The 23,981-nt window shown below is 46.6% G+C and overlaps 1 protein-coding gene across 4 annotated transcripts in view; it reads left to right on the top strand.

Annotated features, from left to right (window-relative positions):
- The window catches only part of CEP41 (centrosomal protein 41), a 28,955-nt gene extending 4,975 nt beyond the window's left edge, over positions 1 to 23,980 (top strand). Inside the window, exons 1-12 of one of the 4 annotated variants that reach the window (XR_014784218.1) lie at positions 1,411 to 1,473; positions 7,936 to 7,999; positions 9,903 to 9,950; positions 12,493 to 12,554; positions 13,408 to 13,477; positions 14,517 to 14,661; positions 15,082 to 15,233; positions 16,483 to 16,550; positions 17,522 to 17,636; positions 18,411 to 18,629; positions 18,919 to 19,373; positions 22,467 to 23,980. Coding sequence is in view for 2 of the 4 variants with exons in the window: in XM_084808976.1 (XP_084665102.1) it covers positions 1,441 to 1,473; positions 7,936 to 7,999; positions 9,903 to 9,950; positions 12,493 to 12,554; positions 13,408 to 13,477; positions 14,517 to 14,661; positions 15,082 to 15,233; positions 16,483 to 16,550; positions 17,522 to 17,636; positions 18,411 to 18,629; positions 18,919 to 19,064 (1,122 nt within the window). In the remaining 2 variants the exon portion in view is untranslated. Of the gene's footprint in view, positions 1 to 1,410; positions 1,474 to 7,935; positions 8,000 to 9,902; positions 9,951 to 12,492; positions 12,555 to 13,407; positions 13,478 to 14,516; positions 14,662 to 15,081; positions 15,234 to 16,482; positions 16,551 to 17,521; positions 17,637 to 18,410; positions 18,630 to 18,918 lie in introns of those variants that run through there. The other 3 variants (XR_014784217.1, XM_084808976.1, XM_084808977.1) reach the window with 3 other exon arrangements.
- The last annotated feature ends 1 nt before the right edge of the window (position 23,981 follows it).

The following is a 23,981-nucleotide window of genomic DNA, read 5'->3' as shown; positions in this document are numbered from 1 at the left end:
AGTGGGGGAGGAGGCTGCTGGACGACACATAGGATGTGTCCTACCGGCATTTCCGCTCTCCGTGCCCCGAAATGCTGCCTGGAACGCCCCGTTTTGGCAGCTCCACGCTCCTCTTGCGAGTGTGGTGCATGGGTCTGTTCTGCACTGCCTGCAAGGCGCATGGAAGAGGGGGAAGGTCGGTTCTGGAAAACCAGATATCCTATGGCCGTCTAGCCGCTGACTATCAGCCATAGGATTGTTCCCTAAGTTATCTGAGTTCACCAGGCATCAGAAATCTTAGGAATCAGGGAAGTAGAAATACGTAGGCTCTACTGAAATCCATGAAACTTCTTTAGGTATCAAACAATGCAATCCTACACACCTGCTTACTCAGAAGCTCCACTGAGTTCAATAGGTCTTTCTCCCAGGTAAGGGTGTATAGGACTGCAGCCTAAAGGTATTTACAATTTTATGGCCCACTGAAATACATGAGACTCAGGCCTATAGTTAGATGCTAACATAACTGATTTCAATGGGGCTTAAATATGGATCGTAACTGGATCTGGACTGAGATGTAGCTAGGGCTGGAGTGAAAGAGAGAAGACAAAGAACCGAAAAAAGAAAAAGGTGCCACATTTTTAAAACTATGTGGGAGGTGGGAGGGTGAAAAAAACAGGAAAAAAATACAAGGAGGTAAACTGAAAGAGGAATAAAACATAAGAAAAGGATTGTATTCTCAAACTTTTATTTGTGATGAGGACTAGAAACTTAAGAAAAGAAAGCTGGAAAGGTCAGGATTTGGGGCTGTTTAGACAGCCGAAGATGCTTCAATCACACAGCCAAGCTATGATGATCAAGAAAAAGGAGCTTTACATGCACCCGCCAGCCCTATGTTTGCTTACTCAGAAAAAGACCCACTGAGTTCCATGGGATTTACTCCACAGAAGCCTGCGTAGGATTGCAGCCATTATTATCAACATCTTTATTATTATCTTTGCACTTCCAGAAGAGCGCTTGAAGAATGCGGGCGCGGGAGAATTGGGGGGTACTATTTGCCTGCTGCTGGGCGCGCCCCCTCCCTCCCAGGCAAGAGCCGCGTCGCAAGGATACCGCTACCCAGCGGCCGCGCGAAGCCCCATTACGTCACAATGCCGCCCAAGCGCCGTTGGGGAAGAATAAGCCGAAGCGGACGCATCCGCGTCTCCCCAGCAACCACTGACGCCCTTTGGTCATAAAGAGAGGCGGGCGGGCGCGCGCCTGCAATACGTGCCGGGACTTTAAATTAGAAAAAGAAAAAAGCCCTCACGGAGGTTTGAGTGGGAGAGAGCGCGCGCGAGCGCTGATTGGCTACTGCGCACGGAGGCCGGCCAATAAGAGCGCCGGGCCGATGGTCGGGGAGGTGTGGATTGGCGGGGGTGCGCGCAATCCGCTGGAGGAATGCGGCGCTGACAGTTGGGCAGGATGTCGGCGAGGAGGCGCATCGGGGACCCTGAGGTGAGGGGGCGCTCGGCCCCTGGAGGGGCGGGCGGGAGACCCCGCGGATTGGGGGGCGGGCGCCTCCCGCGGCACCCCTCGGTCGAGGCGGCGCGCGGGCTCCCCGCTTGCCAACGGGGCCTCCTCCAATGTTGGCGCCCCGCCGCGCCCTCTCCGGAAGCCCCCGGCCGCTCCCACTTGGTGGCCTCCCCCAAAACAGCCCCCCTTCTGCCCTCTCTCTTTAGGGCTCCCCCGTGCATCCCAAGCCGCCCTATATACATTCCCCCTCCCCCAGTAATGTCCCACACTTGCCCTGGACTCGAGGGGCTCCCAAAAGAGGTTGCCGGGCCCCCCCGCCCCAGTTGACCCGGCTCCCTTGGTTCCCTGTCAAAATCTGGGGGAGGGGCTTTTTCTCTTTGCCATCCCTTGTTTTTAGGGCTCCCAGTTAACCCTGGATTTGGGTCAAGAGCGAACCCCCCATAGTTTCTCTTACTCATTAATCTTGGTCGTGGCGGGTTCATTCTTCCCACCCTTCATTTAGGCTTCCCAAAGGGGGACTGGACATATTCCTCGAGGGAGAGGCAAGTGTCTGTCAATAGCCATGCGTCATTATGGCTCTATGGAACTTCCTTGTTCAGAGGCAGTATACCGACCAGTAGCAACAGCCAGGAGATAAACAGCAGGAAAGGGCTGTTACCACCATGCCCTGCTTCTCAGAGGTATCTAGTTGGCCAGAACAGGAGGCAGGATGCTAGATGTGATCAACCTTTCTCTGATCCAGCAGGGCTGCTGTTACACATTCTTTCTTATGTGTCTCTGACCTGGTTCACACATAACAATAGCCCTGAGTATGGGTTGTTGTTGAATCATAGGTTGCCGTTACGTGCAACCCCTGCATCATGGTTTAACTATGGGTTGTTAACCATGAACAACCCAGAGTTCACAACCTAACAACAAACCATGGGTTCTCTTCCTGGGTTGTTTGTGGTTAAAAGTCCATAGTTAAACCATAGTGCAGGAATCGCACATAACGACAACTCAGGATTCAATGACAACCCATACTCAGGGTTGTTGTTGCAGGCACACCAGGTCTCTGGCTCCCAAAGGACTATGCTGCTGCCACCCATCTTCAGCCTTTTAAAGAAAATGTCTTGTAAACTAGGGTTCTGGTTCTCTTCAACTTCAGCTTATTCCTCCCCATCCAGCCACTCGCTGTCTCCAGACATTTGGACAGGGATTCTACGGCCAACCTTGGTGAAGATTTGAATGAGAGGTAGAGCTGCGTGTCATCTGCATATTGATGACACCGCACCCCAAACCTCCTGATGATAGCCCCCAGTGGCTTCACATAGATGTTAAATAGCATCGGGGAGAGGATGGAACCCTGTGGCACCCCACAAGTGAGCAGCCACAGGTCTGAAACCTCCTCTCCCAGTGCTACCCTCTGGTACTCACCGGAGAGGAAGGACCGGAACCACCGTAATATGGTGTCTCCAATGCCCAACCCCTCCAGGCGGTCCAGGAGGATACCGTGGTCAATGGTATCAAAAGCCGCTGAGAGTTCAAGGAGAACAAGGAAGGAGCATTCACCCCTATCCAGAGCTCTCCTCATATCATCCACCAAGGCGATCAAGGCCGTTTCTGTCCTATGCCCAGGCCTGAAGCCTGACTGAAATGGGTCTAGATAATCAGCTTCTTCCAAGTGTGCCTTCAACTGCATCGCCACCACCCGCTGAATCACCTTGCCCAAAAATGGCAGATTCGAAACTGGGCAAAATTTGTTCAGGACTTGGGGATCCAAGGAGGGCTTTTTTAAGAGCGGTCTTATCACTGCCTCCTTGAGAGCTGATGGCATCACTTCCTCCTCAAGGGAGACGTTCACCACCACCCTGATCCCCTCACCCAGCCTCTCTCTGCAGCTCATAATGAGCCAAGATGGGCAAGGATCAGGAAGTTGGATGAGACTAGACTTCCAATTCTACTGGCTTCTCCACACAGGGGCTTTTATCCAGAGATTGAGATTGGTTATTCATGGAAGTTTGTGGATCCTTTACATGAGGCCATCACCCTCCAGGGCCTCTCCTATGCTTTGTGACCATTTCCATGGCTTTATTTGTAATGGGGATAATGAGCTATTTAAAAATGGTAGTTTGAATTGATTTGAATTTAAGCGTGTAATGACAGAGTTGTGGTATAACAGCAGCACCATCTAGTGGCTGTATAATGAAACATATAGAACTTGCGGATAAAGACAATCCTGAGGTGGTGGAGAGGAAGTGTGTGTGAAGGAGCCAATCCTAATTCCACAAAGAATCCGGAAGCAGAAGCCCTGGTAAAGTTGTGGGATAAAAAGCCAGGTGTGGAGAAGCACTACGATTCATTGTTGACATTGTCTAACTGCCATAGCTTATTGGGAATCAAGATAGAGATGATAGGGTTGGTCGTAGAGATTTCCAAGAATATTACTGTACCCAAGCATCACTGATGTGGGTTTTCTGGCATTTGAATTGGAAACGTTTCCAGAAATTTCCAGTGCAAATTAGCTTGGTTTGCATAGGGTCATTTGCATAGGCAATTTTTTTGTTTGTATCAGAAAATGTTCTGATGCCCTAGGCAGATGTGGGCAACTTGTGGTCTTCCAGATGGTTTGGCCTACAACTCCCATCGTCTCTCACCATTGGCTATAGTGGCTAGATAGGCTAAAACAGCTGGAGGTACACAAGTTGCCTGTCCCTGCCCTAAGGAGATATAGTTTGACATGTTTGGTTTTGTTGTTGTTGTTCAGTCGTGTCCGACTCTTCGTGATCCCATGGACCATAGCACGCCAGGCCTTCCTGTCCTGTGCTCTCTCCCGGAGTGTGCTCAAGTTAATATTCATATGTTTGGTTTACTTGTATTTAATAAACAATGCTAAAAAAAAAGGTGCCTGATGGAAAAAAAAGGGGTGCCTTTTTTGTCCCAATACAGCAGAAATATATGACCTGAAATATTTGAGGGGAGAAAATTGAAGCATACAATGTGATTTAAATGTTATATTATGTAGACATTTTTATTAGAATGCTTGTAAAACTTTAACATCAATAGCATGTGTTTCTCTTACATTGTTTAAACGTAAGGGGGGGAAAGGTACTGAAAACTGTTGACACACTAATTAATTTTAGCGGCCCAAGGAAATGTGCATAATATGCTGACAACCACTCGTGTATTTCAACAGAATTCAGCTAAGGTTGTTTGGGCACCTTCAGTTTTGCTGTAACTTTCATTTTCTTGAGTTCCATTTCATTTGAAATATATGTATTTCAACAACATATACATACGTTAATTATAATCTCCTAGAGGACTTTAATTACCACTTTGAAACCGCCAAGTTTGCCTAATGTTGTATTTGCAATTGGCATACTATTTTAACTAATGAACTTATAAAACAGAATTCTTTTCATGGAAAAGTTAAGCATGGGGGGGGGGGATTCAGAAAATTCCACCCCACATCACTGCCAAGCATCCACTTCCACTGTTTATGTTATCAGGCTGCCCCTAGAATAATTAGTTGGGGGCTCTTTGTCTAGAGAGGGGCTGTAAGCCAGTGGTCGACCTGCTTGCATGCAGAAGGTCCCAGTTTCAATTTGCGCCATCTCGAAGTAGGGCTGGGAAAACCTCCTGCCTGAAATCTTGGAGAGCCACTGCCAGTCAGTGTAGATGGTACTGAGCTAAATGGACCAATGATAGCTTCCTAGGTTCCCATTTTTTATATGAGCCCGAATTTGTGGTGACTTTGCTGGACCTTGCGCAAGACTGATTTGGAGCTAATTCACATGATCTGGGCTCATAGCTAGCTGCTAACTGCCTGAAGACTGCTCATCTTCCACCCGGCTCAAAATCTGTTTTGGGAAAAAACTGATTTGTGAACAATTCCGTGAACTCAGACCCCAGTTTTTACATTGCTGTTCACCCTACTTGGGTAAGATTTTGGTAGCATGTCTAGCCTTTGATTCTGACTTTAGCACAGGTTGAATCAACCCACACTTCATCCAAACAGGGAATTCTGGAGTTGTTAAAATTACACCTATTTTGCACAACCGAATTTAGTTGTTTAGATGTGGGTGGAATGCACATAGTCTTGCTTTCCTGGGCTTGTATTGAAGCAATCAACATGTGTTATGCATTCAGAACCCAAATTATTGCCCAGCTCTGAAGCTTTGGAAAAGGGGGTTGAATGGTGAAGTAATAAAATGTTGGTATGAGATGAAAAAGCTGTGTGTATGTGTATAGAAATGACAAACACTTTGCCAAGCAACCTGAGTGGGAGGGGAGAGATTTAAACCAAATTCACTCAACTCAAGCCTTGCCATTTAAACGGGATCATGAGAATGGATCCTTGAAGCAGGTTTATACAGCAGGCCATTACCAAACTGACAAGTGAATAACGCTGTCATGATCCTCTTTGTCCAGACACCAAGAACTTTGATGCAGGATCTAAGGAGTCTGGATTATTTTTTTCAGCCTCACACTTTATAATTATTTTATTCAAGTATTTTAAAACCACTTTTTAAGGCAATGCCCTCCCAAAGCAACTTACAAAAAATAAATGAGAAGCAAGGTACAATTTAATGACAATCACATGAGAACAGATGTCCAAAACTCCTTTGTGAAGTTGGTCTGCCAGTATAAGCTATATTATCAGCCAAAGGCAGCCTTGAAGAGGAAGGTCCTCTAGGACTGCCTAAATGCTAGAGTTAGAAGGGGCAAGGCATATGTCCCTCGGAAGGGAAGTTACTGAAAGTCAGCAGGGATCAAACTGAAAAGAGTTTCCAGTGCACAAAATTGCCAGGGGCAGCCTACAGCTTCTGTGTGCTCCAGTAAGCCCCAGGCACAACTGGAGTCACGAAATCAAGCTGTCCAGCCAATATATTTCTTCTAGTCAAGCTGCTATAACTGAGAGGAACAGTTTGAATAGCACCTAGCTGGGAGCAGCAGTCCTATGGCAACCCTATTTTTAAAAAAGGATCCCCTTATGACCTGGTTTGCATGTAATATCAGTTCATGGGTTGGTTCACCCATGAATGGCAGGGCTGCACTAGAGCGAGCATGCTGCCTCCCCTGTCCTCACTGCTTCTGCTTTGCATCCCCTTTGGGAAACAACCCAGGAATGCCCCATTCCTGGGTTGTTTGATGTGACATCCAAACCAGGAGCTCTGGGTTGTTGAAGGACAAACAACCCAGAGTTTTAACCCAACAACAAACCATGGGTTTAAACTCTAGGTTGCTTGTCTCTCAGCAACCCAGAATTCCAGGTTCGGACGTCACATCAAACAACTCGGAAACAGGGCATTCCTGGGTTGTTTCCCAAAGGGGATGCAAAGTGGAAATGTCACGTGGGAATCAGTGCGCTCAGTCCCACGCAGCCCCAACAACCCATGGTCAAAGTAGACTCAGCATTTCCTAACCAGACAATATGGTAGCTTGGGCTTGTTGTTTCTAGCTGAGAGCCTATTAATATAATTTCTCCCTGTCGCATTGTTACTGCTGAAAGAAGCAGTGCAGCTGGGCTGTGAGATCATCTCATCCTGTGTATGCTTGGGTTCTGTCGATAGTCTTAGGGTCTCTGTGGTATTAACAGAGCACCATCTATAGTACTCCGTGGCACAGGGACACTGTGGATTGGGCACAAGAGTTACAATAATAGACTTGCTTTCCACTTCTCCCAGCCCCATGTCTGGGCCAAGGGAATCTGAGAGGAGAAATGGGAAACATTAGTAAGTCCTCATAGTAAGGACATTTTTGTTCCCCTGTCATAATACTAGAACCTGGGGTCATCCCATGAAACTGATTGGTTGGAGATTCAGGACAGATAAAAAGAAGGACTTCTTCACACACTGCATAGTCAAACTATGGAACTCACTACCACAAGATGTAGTGATGGCCATCAATTTGGATGACTTGGGGATTGGACAAATTCCTGGAGGAGAAGACTGTCAATGGCTACTAGTCCTGATGGCTATATACTACCTCCAGTATCAGAGGCAGTATGCCCATGTACACCAGTTGCTGGGGAACTTGGGCAGGAGGGTGCTGTTGCACCCTTGTCCTGCTTGTGGTTTCCTGTGGGCGGTTGGTTGGCCACTATATGAACAGAATGCTGGACTGGATGGACCCCTAGTCTGATCCAGCATGGCTCTTCTTACGTTCTTAAGGATCCCTTTGGCTAAGCTGTGGCCTGCGAAATAAATTGATGGAGGCTGGACTGGAGGAAGAAATAGATTGTGTGTGTGTTTTGTAATAGAAAGTTATCTTGTGCCTCTTGGTTCTTTGAAGATCTTAGTGTATTGGCTCTACAGTTTAGGAGTCATGCCACTCCTTCTCTGCTTTTTCTGCACTCTTTTGTTCAACAATTATTTGCATGCCTCATCTGGAGTGTTGGTTCTCCACTCCATATTTGGGTTATTTGCTGTGTATACTGAAGGGCTTCTCTCTCTTTTAAAACAGTTTTTGACCAAAAGGATCCCGCAGAATCCTAAATACCAGCATGTAAAAACTCGCCTTGACACAGGTTAGTGAACATCTGTATCTCTGATGGGAGGGGAATGTTTGGATCCAAGCAAAGTACTTGAGACAGTAGTCTCTCACTTGTTACCCCCAGTGAGTGGGTTTTGTATGTACAAGAGGATGTAACCTTATCAAGAGTTTGTGTGGACTCTGATGTCTGACCACGAGCTGTTAATGTGCATTGGTGACCTAGTTCCCAGTGTGAACTTAACTAGTACAGACCACTATCAAGTTGGCAATATTGTTAAAATGTGGGACAGAGAATATAACCACTTGTCTGGTCGCTATGAAGAGTAAGAACACCCTGGGGCAATCAGGAATGGAACTGTTAGAAAAATGTATTATTTCTTTTAGACTGCAAATCGCTAATACAATTCTCTTTGGGCACATGGGTAACCTTTCCAGTACATAGACCTAGAGCTATTTCTAGTACTAAATAAAGCTAGTAACTTTTCTGGACATATATGCAAGGCAAGGATAGAGTAGATTTATCCCAGCTTTTGAAGTGGGAGCAGGAGAGCTAGACATTCAAATAATATAATGCTGGCAATAATAGTGCCAGCATTATATGGCACTCTGCACAGGCCCCATGTCCAATCAAAACTGTTGCTTGGACATGGGGTCTGCACACAGCAGGACTTGTTGAAGGGGAAAGCCCCACCAGTGTGCATACCTTGCATTGTTCTTCTACTGTTTGACTTGTGTTGACTTCTCCTTGTAAGGGGACACGTGATACCTATTTGCTGGTAGAAAATTGCTGTGCTTGAATAGAAAGGCAAATTAGAAGCGACTTCCTCACATGCTCCAATGTTTGGTGTAATGTGACACAACACTATTGTGTCATAAAACCCATTAAGTACCTACTTGCTTGTCAGTTTACAAATCCATGAGTGTATTACGTGGGTAATCTTGCTGGCTTTTGTATGTAGTTGTCACTACACTTCTTACTCACAGCAACGAGGGACCATCTTTCCTTGTCAATGGAGAAAGGAAGTACGATGAGCAGAGATTTTCTGATGCATACTCAAGTTCAGTTAATGTGGGCTAGTTATCTCTTAACCCATATTAGCAACCCTTTTCAAAGATGCTGAAACTTGATTCCTGCCTACCCGTGCCATGTATGTTCATTCGAGATGGAGTTTCTGGAATGCTGGGCTAGAACCAGGGAGACCTGGGTTAAAATCCTTCCTCAGCCTTGAAGTTCACTGAGCGGCCTTGAGCCAATGTCATCTGTTGATGTGTCAAACACATTTAGGCCCAGTTCAGACAATCAGACAAATCATGGTCTGTTAACCATGAGTTGTTCTTGTGAAGGAGCGTGCGTCCTGGCTCCTGCCTGCTTGCCGGCTTCCGCTTTGCTAAACAACCCAGGGATGGCCCCTGTTCCTGGGTTGTTCTCCATGGTATGCAGACCCGGAACTCCGGGTTGTTGAGGGAGTAACCCATGGATTGATCTTGGGTTAAAACTCTGGGTTGTTTCTCCCTCACCAACCCAGAGTTCCAGGTTCACACCTCATGGAAGTGGGCAAGTGGTCAGGAGTCAGCTTGCTCGCTCCCGTGCCAAACCAGGTCAGTGTTGTGAGAATAAAGTGCGACAGGGTAAAACATATCTGCCACCTTGGGCTCCTTGGAGAAAAAAGAGAAAAATTAAATAAATCAAATATATATTTCAAGCCTCTCAGAGCGAGCACTAACTATTTTTGGATGCATATGATTTTCCAGCCTTACTAATCCACTTTAGTAATTATTAGTACAAGATTGACTTTGTATAAACAGGTGGGATACAATGAAATCTTGGCTATGGTTAAGACTTCAGCCCTCTGCCCTCATTCTTATTGTTGAGGAATTCATTAATTGTACATCCTCCATAGAGAAAGATGCATTACTAGGTATGTGTTCTCTCACAGGTAGCAGTATGACCAAATACACTGAAAAACTGGAAGAGATCAAGAGAAGTGAGTAATGTATGATACAATGATAACTTGGGTGTTTGTAATCTACTCCCTCAGGGCCACAGACCAGGCTGGTGATGGTGGTGAACCTGTTATGAGGGGTCCAGAACTTTGAGGGCCTGTCACATGCCTAGGGATTGCAGCTCACCCAAAGGGGGAGAGGGTCTGGTTACAAGTAGCATACAATGGCAGCTTTTCATTCACTGGCACAAGATGGCCTGGAGCAGTCACAAGAAGGGAGCTGCCTTCTTTTTTTTTCTGATTTCTCACAAGCCAAATTAAGTACATCTCCATACAGGAACCGTGATGCTTTGGGATCATCTACATACCATGGCATCCCTGTGTGATTATCTGGCCACATTATCCTGTGCAACAATGAGGACTAGAAACCTTCCAAAATTAACGCTAAGCTTCTCTGTTTAATTCTGGTGTGTGCACATGTAAACAGGCCTGATGACAGTGCCCTTTAAAATTTTGTACAGTTCAGATGGCAAATCAGATTACATACTTGGAATACAAAAGAGTTTCGAGCGTAGCTTCTTTTATTAAGAAAAGTGTTTTTGTTATCCCCCTCCCCTCTTTTTTTTAAAAAAAAAACATTGTGATTGCTTTGGTCAACTAGAAATAAATTTACTTTGTTTCATAACCTCCTTTTGTTAACCAGTTGCTTTTGAGAACTGAAATCTTAGCAGAGGTGTCATCTTGTTCTGTCTTTTTTGGTCTGAACTCTCTGTTGTGCAACACTAGTATCTCCTTTGTGCTGAACCCTTCTATCTAAATCCCACTTCAAGAAGCTTAGATTTGGAAGCGCTCTCAGTGGGCCTGTGGTGAATAGCACCTTGTGTGGTTCAGGTCATTTGCAAACCGACTTGATTTCTCATGGATAGATGACACCGGTTGGACACAACCTTAAATGCCTAGTACAGTGTTGCTTCTGTCTCTTGTGTAACATGAGAGAAACAGCCGCAAGGCTCACAAAATCAAAACTGAGGAGCCGCAGACACAGCCCTCATTTGCCTTCCGAGCAGACGAGGGTGAGAAACAAACAACCAAGATTTCGTCTCTCTGTAAATCTTGCACTGCTGCTTGTTGAGGTGTTATAGACACGCTTAAACAGACATCACTTAGGTCTCGCTGGGTCTTTGCTTCAGGATGTCTGAAAACTTAAACGGACCTTCCAGATTAGCTCCAGGTATGTTGTGCTGATGATGCAGAACAAAGTGGACTGTTCAGTTATCCTCCCTAAAGTGTTTCTGTAGAGCAACTGCCATTACCTCCAGTTGAGGCAGGCAGAGGCAACCCCCTCAGGTGGCAGATCATAGACATGGGTAGAGATTAGCATACTGTTATTTATTATCACTCTTCTTTATGGTGCCTTTAGCAGTGAAATGTCTTGAACAGGACCTGACATGGAAATGAATGAACACATCTCAGTGTTCAGGGAGGAGTTGTCTGGTTTAAGCTGGTGGCAGTTTTAAGTAAGGGCTAGTCTTGTTTAGCTTTGCAAGTATGGTGGATGTAGACACAGTGAAAATAAAGGAGGGATAGTGACACTTGCTTTGCTTGCTCATGTTGTCTGGAGCTGTATGCTTTGCATTCCTCATGCTTCAGTGTGTCAGCCTTCTGATAGCTTGGTGCAGTCTGGATGACATAGACTGACTCGGGGACAGGGGCGGGCAGCTAATGGGGTGGAAGGCCATTTCTTTGGGTAGGAAGTCGTCTTCCAGCTATGTGAGGGCAGCAACAGATACAGTATTGGTCTTGGAGGCCAGGTGATTCTTGAGTTGGATGGATCTGGGAGACCTGGCTTCAGTTCCCTGCTGAAGCACCATCTCATTTAAAATGGTCTTGAGTGAGGTGGTTTCTCTCGCCCTTTGTTCCTCATCTGTAAAACAGGAATAGGAGGCAGAGGGCAGAATCCATTAGGAATTTCTCCAGTGCAGGCTCTACTGAAATGAATGGGGCTAAATGGGAAGGCCTTCTGCTAAAGTTGATTGTTTGACAAAGCACAAATAAAGCCCAATCCCACATGGCTGCATGCAACTGGCTGGCCACAGGCAGGATTTACAAGAGGCTGCTACAGCCCTAGTGCCTGTGAACTGTTCTTTAGTCTAGCGCCCTCCTGAATATTCTGGCAAATGAACTGATTGAAGGAGATTGTGATGACAGTGAGAGCTGCTGAGAACTGGATGGGCACCAGCCAACCCTTCTCTCTTAGGCTGCCTGAAACAGGCAGCAACATTCATTCTCCTGAAAGCCAAAGCCTGAAGACATAAAAGCTGTACCCTTCCATTAACGATCCTGAAGCCGGCCAAGTCTCCAGCTGGACTGAATGTATCTAGATTAGATTTTAAGAATTGTTCATAAGCATTCACATATCTCAGAAGCTTTAGGATTCCATTCATAGCGCCTTGGGGGAAGGGCAGGACACCAGTGTAATCCATGGAATGGACCTTCTCCTGAACTTTCAGGCTTCTGTGGATCAGATTCTGTAGTGATCCTGCAAGAGTTACCTCACAGGTGGCACCTCTTTCCTCTTTCCCAGATTACAGGTACAAGAAAGATGAGCTCTTCAAGAGACTGAAAGTGACAACTTTCGCCCAGCTGGTATGTAAGGCTGTCCCTCCCTCTGGATTCTGGAAATCTCTGCATCAGCTGTGCCGATTCTTGTTGGCTATGCTCTCACGTTACACAGGGCATGGCTCTTCTTGTACTTCAAAGCCTCCGTGCTGTACTCTGCGCAGAAGAAGGGACTCAGCTGCTGCTTGGAGCTGGCCGAGCCCCTTCCCACACCACTCACCACCCCAGCCAGGACAATGCATGAAGGAGGCGCCCGGCTCAGCCAGCACTTGGGGTGAACCCCTCCTCCAAGCGCTATCCGAGCCCCTTTCTACGTGCCTCCCTCTGCACTGAGGGAGGGAAAATGGGCAGGGTGGGGCAGATGATGTCAGGGGAGGGGCTTCAGGGATGGACCCTGCCCACCTGGGGAGGCAGTCTGGTCCCTGCACCAGAAAAGGTTCCATGACCCTGTTCTAAAGTTTCTCACTGCTCATGAGCACAGAGCACATAAGATGCTATGTGCCCTCCACACACACACATACGCGCACACAGCTCTTGTATAGCAGACAGTAGGATCTGTGGGTTTATCATTCTGAAAATAAGAACTTCCTTCACTTAACATAGTGAAAGACCAGCAGGACTCAGCCCAGATATCAAAAGCAGGTTTGGCAGTTGAATTCCAGAATATGTGAAGCAGGAATAAAAATACCTCTGAATATGTGCAGAGTGCTTTAGACTCCATGGAGGACCACTACCACCTCCGTTCCCACCCACCGCCATTAGTAAACGTGAAAATTCTCACTGGCGGTCTTCCTCTGGGCTGATGCTGCTTACTGAGTCCCAGCCAATCGAGTGCCCTTGTTGATGAGTTGCTTCTAACAGGTTGCTTCTCCACACATAGGTGATCCAGGTTGCTTCTCTGTCTGACGAAAACTCGGAAGTGCCACCTGAGGAAATTCAGAAGCTAGACGGTAATGTCCTGAGCTTTTAGTTAATACATGTTTTTAAAAAGTTGATTGAAATGGCAGGGCTCTGCTGCAGGGAAAGGCGTATAGTCATGAGGTGGTGCCTTGTATGTTCAGGCCAGTCATCCATCTAGTCCAGAGGTGTCTAACCTTTGCAGCCTGAGGGCCAAATTCAATTTCAGAGAAGCTCTCGGGGGCTGCATTCCAGTGGTGGGTGGGATCAAAGCCAAAAGGAGTGAGGCCAAAGAACAGCATATTTTTAGCTTAAAACCCTTAGTGTCAGTAACTGAGCTTTAGAAGAGGCATTTCAACCTTTTAGAATGGTGGGGTGGGGGGCTGCACAAAACCTGGGAAGCCACCAAACAATTGATGGTTAAGAGACAGGGAGTGGGGCCAGGGGAAGGGGAAGGGGGCCTGGCCATCTGGGGAATTCAAGAGGGCTGGATTTGGACCCCAGGCCTGAGTTTCTGCACCCCTGATCTATCCAGCACTGGCTATTTGGACTGATTGTGGTTTTTCCCTGATCTGCTACTTGAGATCCGTTTAAGAAGCATTTCCAAGTATCAACCCTAGGATCTTCTTTATGCAAAACATGTGTTCTGCAACTAAGCTATGGCCTCTCCCCATGCAGATAACCCTGTACTACTTTTTCTTATTTTAAAAAGCTCTCTGAGTGGTTATGTGATAAAGGAATACCAAATTTTGAAATACTGAAAACAGTCTCCAGACTGCACATCAGAGTTGGCAATGGCGGTGCTTATGTCTTCTCATCTATAATGTTGCATTCATTGTCCAGTATGTGCACACTGCACAACATTTCTTGTCGTACTTCTGGGTTTGGATTTTGGCAGCTACTTATTCCAGAGAAGTCCTGAAAATGTGGTTTCCAGTGAGCAAAGCATAGTATGGAAAATAAATGTTTGTTATTATGCATTACCAGAGGAGAAAGGTGCTTTCTCATCTCTGGAATGTTGTCCATACAAGCCCACTTGCTCTGGAAAAGTGTCTGCGAGTAATTTGTGTCCATTGTCTGTCTCCCTTTCAGAGGGTGATGCTTCTCCTGCAGATAACAACGTTGACATTGCAGCAGAGACCAATGGCAAAGGCAGCCCTGTGGAGAAACCAGCCAGTCCCATCCTGTTCATAAACAACACCGGAGCTGGGGAGTCACATCGCTCCACCTTACAGAGGTATAAATAGCACATCTCCATGCTCAGTGTCTGTCTGTCTTTCCTTCCTTCCCTCCGCCTGCTGTGATTCCCTCAACTACCTGCAAAAGTGGCATCACAAAAAGATAAAGACCCAGTTCTCATGTAACGGTGGCAATTCCTAGGGACAAGTGCTGTGCATGAGCCATTTCCAATTTCATTAACAACCCAAGAACTGGATTGTTTCATGATGTGTGAACCCAAAAACTATGGGTTATATTGCTTTCCATTTTGAACTCCTGTGGCCTTGAGGGCAGTATCATTTTCCCTCTTGTTTTCTGGCTCATTGGATCAGCTTCCACCTGACGACAGTTACCAAAGAAACACACCAGCCTGAATGAGTGGGTCTAGCGGTAGAGTTGAGGCCCTTATTGTGAGGTAATGGCTATTCTTTCCCCCCAGCGTGATCAGTGGTGTGGGCGAATTGGACCTGGGGAAAGATGCCCCAAAGAAAACAGAGACGTATACAAAAGATGGACCTTATCCTGACTGCCCCTTCCTGCTGCTGGATGTGCGAGAGAGGGATGCATATGAGCAATGCCACATAGTGGGAGGTGAGGTGGACTTGGGGTTGCATGAGTGGTGGAGCCTCATTGCCTTGATTCCAAGGGTCACCTCATATGGGGTGCACAGAGATGGATTACATGCAGAAAAGTATATGCAATGTTGTGAAGCGGGTTACAAGTACTCTTTTCTCCTGGGTGATGTTGAGCTCCATGCAGAAGATTGGAATGGAGGAAGCATTCCCCCCAACCCCAGAGATAGCTGTAGAGATGCCCAGCGTGCCTTGAAGACGGGGCCAACCTGCAGTATCCCAGCTTACATCAGCCACAACCACTCAGTTCAGCCCAGCTCCTGAAAGAGAGGAGCTCTAAGAGCTGGGGTTAATTCCCAACCCGGGGGCAGGAGGACTACCAGCCACTTCCCCAGCTAGTCATCACTGAATGAGTTCAACCTGTTTTCGTCTTACCTCCCCTTGGTCAAAGTGTATAGTGTGAAAGACCAGTCTGGCACACAGGGGAAAGATCCTTGGGTTGTCAGAGGTATACAATCAAAACTCCAGGTTCCAAATTCAGAAGTTGTACTAAGATTAGAGCTAGAGACATAAGGCAGGGGTGCAGAACCTCTGACCTGCAGAAGCTCTGCATCCTGCTCTTGGGGCCTCTGCATCCTTCCATGGGCCCCGCCACAAGCCCTACCCCCAGAGACTACCAGGGGCTTGGGGAGGACGCAGGGAGAGAAATACCCGCTGTTATCTCCGTTCACAGATCAGAGGTAACAGTGAGGATTCCCCAGCTGACACACCAGGTGGAGGAATGATCCTCCACCAGTGCCTAGGTTGGGGAGGCTTTGTTCTGTCTGGGCTTTCCCAGAAGGCACCGTGCAGCTATTCTGTCTTTTTTTTCCTTGATGGATTTTTGGACGTTAAGAAAAAAGACAGAAGAAATGGTAGGGAAACACAGGATGGTGCCGAATAGATTAAGACCCCCACTACCACCAGCACCATAAAATTCTGTGAATGGAGCAGGGCAATAGGACAATAAAAGCCTCTTCTGCAAGCACTCCAGCTTTGCCCAAGATCTTTTGCCTACCTCTGCACCTGTCAGAGCCAGTCCCAAAATGAATGCTGATGATTCAAATACCAGGATCTTTGTGTAGCTGTAGAAATTGCAAACAGCCTTAGTCTGTCACTCTCTTGTTCTTGGGAGCTGAGCTTTTCATTCTCTAGCAAGACTACCTGCCCCTCCATTTTCTAAAGCATTAATATTTCCTCTCTAAGCTTGCTTTTCTTTTGCCTTTCAGCTTATTCCTACCCCATTGCCACTCTATCCAGAACCATGAATCCCTATACGAACAACATTTTGGAATACGTATCCTTCATTGAATGCAAAAGCACGAAGCATCTCTGTTTTCTGGCAGGATTTCTACATCAAATGCAAAGCTCGATCGGGCACATTGACCCGGGGCAAGTGATACTTGCAGGCCCATAGCATTTACTGTGGTGAAAGCCCAGCTGGCAGCCTTTGCAACATGCTCAGGTCTAGTGATCATATTTAGCTGCTTTTCCCCCAGCCTGTGTTCCAGGCCTGTGTTTACCTTGCAAATGTGGGTTTTGAACCCCATGGGGGTAAAAGCAGATGATTGGCGGGGGTGGGGGGTGTTTCAGGGAGAAAGTGATTGTCAGGGGAAAGGGTAAGCGCTCCAGTCTCTCGTGAGGGCACTTTGCAAGGGGGAGGGGTTCCTGGGGCTCCATGTCACAAGGCTGCAGTGCAACATGCAGTTTGTACAAGCAAGTGTCCAGAGTAGAGCTTTTGCTGCACCCATCTCCTCCTACCGTACCCACTCCCTACCCCCTCGTCTCTCTTCAATACCTCCTCCCTTGACTATTTGGGGGGAGGATTAGTAATCAATTCCTGTGGCTTCCCCACTGTTTCCTCCACCATCCTATTCCTTGCCCAATAATGATCTCTCCACCCCCAACAGACAAATCAGAAATACATGCTCTCTTCCCCTTTAAATTGTCTAGGGATGTTGCTTACGTTCATTCACTTCTGAACAGAAGCATTTGGGTTTTGTTCTATTTTTCACTGCCCTTGAGAGCAAGCGTGTGCCAGTCTATGACAGCAATCCAATGTTGCACCCGCCCACCTCCATTTCCCTCTTTAGAAACGATTGGCGCGTGTGTCCAAGACTCATTTCTCAAAGACTGGACACCACGCCTCTCATGATGGAGTGAGGTGGTGGGTGTTGTGTCTTCAGCACCAGGAGGGCGGTTGTGCTCCCATCTTGTTCTGCTCCCACTTCATGTGGCTGCATGAGCCTTAGCATGTCCACTCCCCAGAAAAACTCTCATGGCAAGATCATCATTCTCTACGACGACGACGAGAGAGTGGCCAGCCAAGCGGCCACCACTATGTGTGAGCGGGGCTTCGAGAACTTGTTCATGCTCTCTGGAGGTAGGAAGGCCTGGAATGGTCATGCTAATTTCCTGCTAATATATTCAGAGCCATCCCCCGGCCCCGGTCACCTTGTGGTATGGTCCGTAGAGGACTCTTGTTGCTGTACTTGCTCAGGGACAAGGCTAAAGGACTAAATCCCAGAAAAGATCAAATCAGCTTAATTAGCCTAGGCTAATTCAGTCAAAACCACACACCAGTTACTTCTCACCCTGCTGCAAGATAAGCCAGCTTCTGCAGCCCATGTCAGTGATGCAAATCACATTTTGCATATATTTGGATTTCTCTCTTCTCCAAAGCACAGTGCATTATGTGGAATCTTGGAAGCGGCCCCTAGTTCCACAGTGCTCCTGCGGACAAGCACTCGTCTTCTTTCCCATCTCCTCTCCACCCCACCCCCCAACAAACAGAGCTAAGAAAAAAGTAGTGCGATGCACTGCCTCAACTTTCAGTGCTAAAGAAAATCTGCAGTTCATGTGAATAGGGGTGTCATGCTAGTTTGACATCTCTACAGGACAAGCCTTTATATCAGTCTTCCCCAACGTGGCTTCCTCTAGATGTGCTGGACTGCAATTCCCATCATCCCCACCCAGCTTAGTTAGGGAAGCCTGCTTTATATGCTTGCCATTTGATAAGTTTAGTGTAGCACCAGAAGTAAGGATTGGTCCCCCTTGATTTACCCCATACCTAGAGAGAGTTCAACAGTAATATTGCTAAGGAACGCTCATGCCACCATCCTGTCTCACTATCAGAATCTCCTTCCTTGCCTCCCAGGTCTCAAGGTCATTGCTCAGAAGATCCCTGAAGGCCTGGTGACAGGCTCCTTCCCCACATCTTGCCTGTTGGCCAGCCAGCCTGGGACTGCCCGGAAGAAACCCACTCCCAGGCAACCACTACCCCCATCCGCTGAGAATAAATGGAGATTTACAGCAGAGGATCTACAAAAGATACAGTACTACCTAGGAGAGGAGCAGCTTCCTTTGGATACTGCCAGTAAGTCCCCACTCTTAGCAAATTGAGACTGTGCTGTACTGGCCAAAATCCCACAGCCTGTCTGTACCATTGAGCTATAGATACAGTATTGCTCTTATTCCAGTTCTGTGATGGGCAGCACTCCAGGAAATTGTCTGGCCAAGGGTCAGAAGAAGAAAAAGTAGCCAGGTCTGGATGAGTCCAAGCTGTGTTTGTGCTTGGAGCTGCCCTTCCCACCATGGAATGTCCTGGGTTGTGCAGTAGGACCTGGCCTTGCCTCACTCATCCTTGTCTGGTCCCTCTCTTGTAGGCCGTCTTAGTCGCGGTTCTTCAGCTCGAGACGCCAAGGCCACTGCCGTCAGGAGCAGCCAGAACCTGCCCACCGCCAGCTCAGCCATGGCCCTCACCACCCGCTCCCTCAGCAGCAGCAGTCTGCAAAGCAAGCCATGGAGATAGCCGGTGTCTTTTTCCACTGAATAAAAGAGAGCCCCGTTTCTGGGGCCCTTTGATCGCTACAGCCCGTCTTTCGCTTTTAGGAAGGTGGTATGCAAAGGACAAAGAGGGGCACCATTTGGGGTGGAGCATCTGTGGGCCTGGTATGGACTAGCCATAGGCAGGTAATTTTTGGTACAGAAGGGAAGTTTCTGGCGGAACAAGACATCCCAACTAAGACTTGTGCCGGCGTTTGTAATTCCCCACCCCACAGAAGGCAGAAGAGGTGGCATTTTTTAACTGTACTGGCACCTGAGACCATGAAAACCAGAGGTATCAAAAAATACTATTGGACTTAACAGAAATAGCAAATAAAATTAGAAAGGGAGTAGCAAAAGTGATAGAGAGTGAGACCTGTACAGTGTTTGTGTTTTAATAACTGAAGAAGTTTGAACTCAAGTTTGTGGTACAGTCAGGTAAAGAGTGAGCAATTTGAGTGTTTAATTTGTGGCCTTCCACCCAGAGTTCAGTCTTCAAATTGCAGTTGTACATAGTGGAGAAAGAATGCAAGACTTCCCTCCCTGGTCTTTCACAACCTTAAATCATTACTGGCTGACTGTTTCCCTACTGGGACCATCACAGGCTATGCTGTGAATATGTAGACCAAGGAGAAAGCTTCATTCCGTAAGGTTGAAGAACAACATTGGCAGCCAGACCATGAAAGTTCCTGAGTGTAAGGAGAGTTTTATAGAATGGAGAGGACCAGAGCTACTAGCTGAGCCGGTCTGTAATCTCATTTAAATCTCTCATCAGTAAGATCTCTGCAATTTTGAGAGCAGCCAGAAGTTACGGTGTTGGGAGGCTACCTGTCTGTCCAATTTTATAGTTTCGCTCTTAGCACTGTTGTGTTTTCAGGATGATGCCCAACACCATGATGGACTAGTGTGTTCTTCTCCCCAAGGCAGTTTTGAGATGGGTGCTGGCTGAAAAAGGGCAACTTTTCACACAAGAAGAGTTCCTGGCAGAGTTGCTTGGCATGTTGTGTTGTCAGAAAGGGGAGTACATTGACCCCTTTTCTCTTCCTTCCTCCCAGTCCCCATAAAAAGTTCTTTATCTCCAGATAGGACAGCTGAAAATGGTACATCAAATGTCAGTTTTGAAGGGAGATGGGTATACGTCCTCCGCTGACCACAAGTGCTGATGATTCTATCTTGTGCTGGTCTTCTGCCTGTTCCCCATCAACATCGTGGGTGGTCACGTATGCAGGCCTGGTTTGGGTCATGCAGCTATTCCTCTGGCTACTGTTGCCTTTCTGTGGGCCAGACTGGATTCTATGCAGGAAACAGCACAGTCTCCCAACATTTTTTTTAATGAAAAGCAGCATCACGGGCTGCAAACAGGAGCAGAAGAAGGGGTGGGGTGGGGAGGTGCTGTTTAACCTTTCCCCTCCCGCTATTTGTTTGTTTGGTGTTTTGCTCAAAATCCCTCCCCCAACTGCTGCCCTACCTGTGGGAGAAAGATGGGGACGGGGGGGGGGGGGAGAGGTAGTTTGGAGAGGGTGATTTTGAATAGGAAAATGGTGGGAGGTAAAAGAGGTTAAGCAGCCCCTCCCCACCCACCATTCCTTCGCTGAAACTAGTAGCCTCCTGCACCTGCTTTTCAGTTAAAGGAAAAAGAGGGAGGGAAAGAAAAAAAGGAAGGGAAAGAAGTTGGAAGGCTCTTCATGCATGTCCTGCATATCATCTAGTTTGGCCCTGGGATTCTCCTCAATGGCACAGACCCACAGGTTGTTTGCACATTGTCTCTCTGCCAGTGCATTGCTGTTCTCTTCTGCAAATTGTTTTGTGGGGACAAATGGAATTGCCCCTGCTGTGATCTGCACACAGATGCCGTCAGAGCAGTGGTGGTGTCAGATCCTCCCTTCTGCCTGTGGGTCTTGTTGCAGGTGACAGAGATGTTCCCGTGCTTCCCAAACACAGCAGTCTGGACAAGCTGGCTTCTTGTCCATGTCGAACAGAAACTGCAGCAATAATCCTTTGGCTTAAACAAGAATGCCAGTGACCTTGTCATGGACATCTCCTCTCCAGAGGTCATTTAAGGAGAGCATATTGCTGTAACTCTGATCCTACTTAACACTGTCAGGTCTTACAGCCTGCTCTGGCCTAGCCTCTTCGCTCTCCTCTCTCTCCTGCTCCCAGCATAGGACCTGCCTTGCCTTATTTCCAAGATGTGAGCCAGTTGGAGATCTCTAGAGTTCCCAGTAACCGAGAGCTCTCCACAACCTTATGAGCACCACTTGTTTTGAAGGGACAGTTCCAGCGTAGTGTTTTGCTACTGGAATGATTCCATTAGAAGAATCCACGTGGAACAAAAAAACATGTTCAATTTTGCGGAAAGATCTGAGAGCTGGACTCTAGCTGGCTCCCTCTTCACAGATTTTTTCCAGAAGAAAATCTGCAAGAGTATCAATTCCAGTGTACTGCTTTCCCAGTGTGTTCCTATGTGCAGATCATTCCACAAGCATTTTCCACGGAAGAAGATATTCCATTAGGTGTCCTCAGAGGCACAGGCTCTATCCCTACCTGTGTTATGTACTTTTTATTTATAAAGCCCCCTTTTGTCTCAGCCACTTCAGTTACAGCTGCTGATTCTATAGGGATATATTGGTTTCCCCATAGAGGTAGGGAATGCTGTTTGCTTTCAGGTTGGAAACTTTGACCTGCTACAGTTTTCCAAGACCTTGCACACTTCCACTTTCTCCATAAAGCGTGGCCCTAAACATTTTCATTTGGTTCCTTCTAGGAGATGGTAAAGACTGAGGTATAAAGTGGACGCTGCTGCTGGCATCCAAGAGGTGGCAAGTGGGGATGTTATGTGAACAGGAGGTGCCTCTTTTGCCTGTACTGTTCGCCATCACATGAGTGTTGTTTGATTTTCATATGTGAAATTCACTGAGCCCATTGTGGTGCAGCTGTCTTCAAGTGCGGATCTCCATGGGGTTCATTCCAAAACAATTTCTGTAGACACTAACAGCACTTGGAAACCCAGCCTTGAGAAGGATGACTCCCAAACTCTAGATACAAAACCTAATCAAGCAGGAGAGAATTTTTTTCTCCTTCAAGTCGCAACTGGAGTTCAGTCAACCCTACAAAGTAGTTAGAACACCACTAGTATTCCACTGGTGGCATTAGAGTTCCCATTGGTGTTCATAAGCTTCTAGAAGCAACACTGGGGCCTCAGTTTTGCCTCGGACAGGGGATGTCAAATCTTAAGGGCAATGACTTTGAAAAGCGTTTCATGTAACAGACGCATTCCAATCCAGTGCATTTTTCTCCACCATCTCCAGTCCAATAAACTAGCCTTTGGGGGGTTTCTTTTTATACAGATTTGTAAAGGTATCTATTTTTATATGAACTTATAATGCAGGATCTAAACATTTGAGAAGCAAGGTTTACCCATGACGTCTGAGAAGATCAGCGCTCCTCAGCCGTATGACTCTTTTCACCCTGCCTTTGCTGGACACTAGCCTCGGGTCATTCTTCCTGTATGGTCAGCAGGATTTTAAGATATGAACTGGGAGGTTGACTGTGAGAACATCTTACTCCTCAGCAATTGGAAGGCATCTGCTTAAAGACTGATTTCGCAGTAACGTTGTTGCCCAATTTTTGCTAACCAGTTCTCCTATTTGATTTTTATTTGGTTTCTTTGAATGACCACCTTGAGCAGTTTTTAAAATTGATGGTCCAGGGACAGCTGGTGTTAATTGCAGTGAGCCAAGACTTGGGAACTGATGGTTCTGTCCTGTATGAGGAGTTCTTCAGTTGAGGTTGCGGCCTAACACAGCCAAGTCATGGAAGCTTCCCTGTGTTTCTTCTCTCCACCCCACCCCCGTGTTCCTTATGGACCCAACTACTCTGTCTTGTCTGGCAATGATGACTTCACAGTTTGAAATGAGTTGTATTTAAATGTCACATTTATTATGAATGACAGGACTGATTGTTGGTTGGTTGACATTTGTTCTTGGTGTATGTGCTTTCGCCTGGTCTGCAATGATCCCTCCTCCCCTCCCACCCCCGCATGTACATGCACTGTTTTAATATTTATGGAAAGTAAACTGCTCTATGTGGAGCTTTTCTTGCAAGCTAGAATTTTGGTGTGCCTAGCAATACTTAGTCTTTTTTTAAAGTGTGCATCTTTTAATGTAAGTTTTTTAATATATGAGGGCCTGTGTACGCTAAACCCATCTGGAATGTCCCTAAGAAATCCTGGAAACTCTCTCAATGGGTTATCTAACAGAAGCTTTCAGTGCTTTGCAAAAGTACAACTTTCAGAATTCCTTGGTGAAACCCAGGAGGGCACATTGGTTTGAAATCAATTTAATGTTTAAGACAGATGTGCACTAGTCTGATACCATGTCTTCATTTTTTTCTTAATCTGAAATACTATTTAATTTTGTGCAACTGCTTCAAATGACAGTATCAGTAGCAAACAAGATCATCACTAAGTCCATTTACAAATGTCAGGCATTTGTGTGTGTTTCTGTGTGATTGGAACCTATTTCGTAAGGCAAAGGTTCCTTCCTTTTACGTTGGATGGTTCACTGTCTTTTTTGTTTGTTTCAAATATGTAGCTCTTATACCAAGATTTGAACTATCTTGACAATGAGTTTGTGAAAACCGTCTTGTGTAACAAAAAGACAGGGACATTCTCAATTCCTCAGTTTTGAAGAAGAGCCTCTGTTTAATCCTTGACACTGGAAGAAGAGCTCAGCATGCCTTTGATGCTCTTATTGGCTTAGTAGATTTTGGTTATTTTGCTCAGTAGGTTAATTATGTCGAATGGTTTGGTACTGCTGCTTTGGAATGGAGTGGGTTAGTTGTTTGTATATAGTTCGGCTTTTATGTTGTTTCCAGCTCAATAAAAAGATAACCATTCACTACA

The sequence above is a fragment of the Heloderma suspectum genome, chromosome 7 (assembly GCF_057233095.1).
Source record: "Heloderma suspectum isolate Gila_16-S chromosome 7, 16-S_ref, whole genome shotgun sequence".
NCBI lineage: Eukaryota > Metazoa > Chordata > Lepidosauria > Squamata > Helodermatidae > Heloderma > Heloderma suspectum.
The sequence above is the reverse complement of the archived record's forward strand: the minus strand, read 5'-3'. Positions and strand labels throughout refer to the sequence as shown.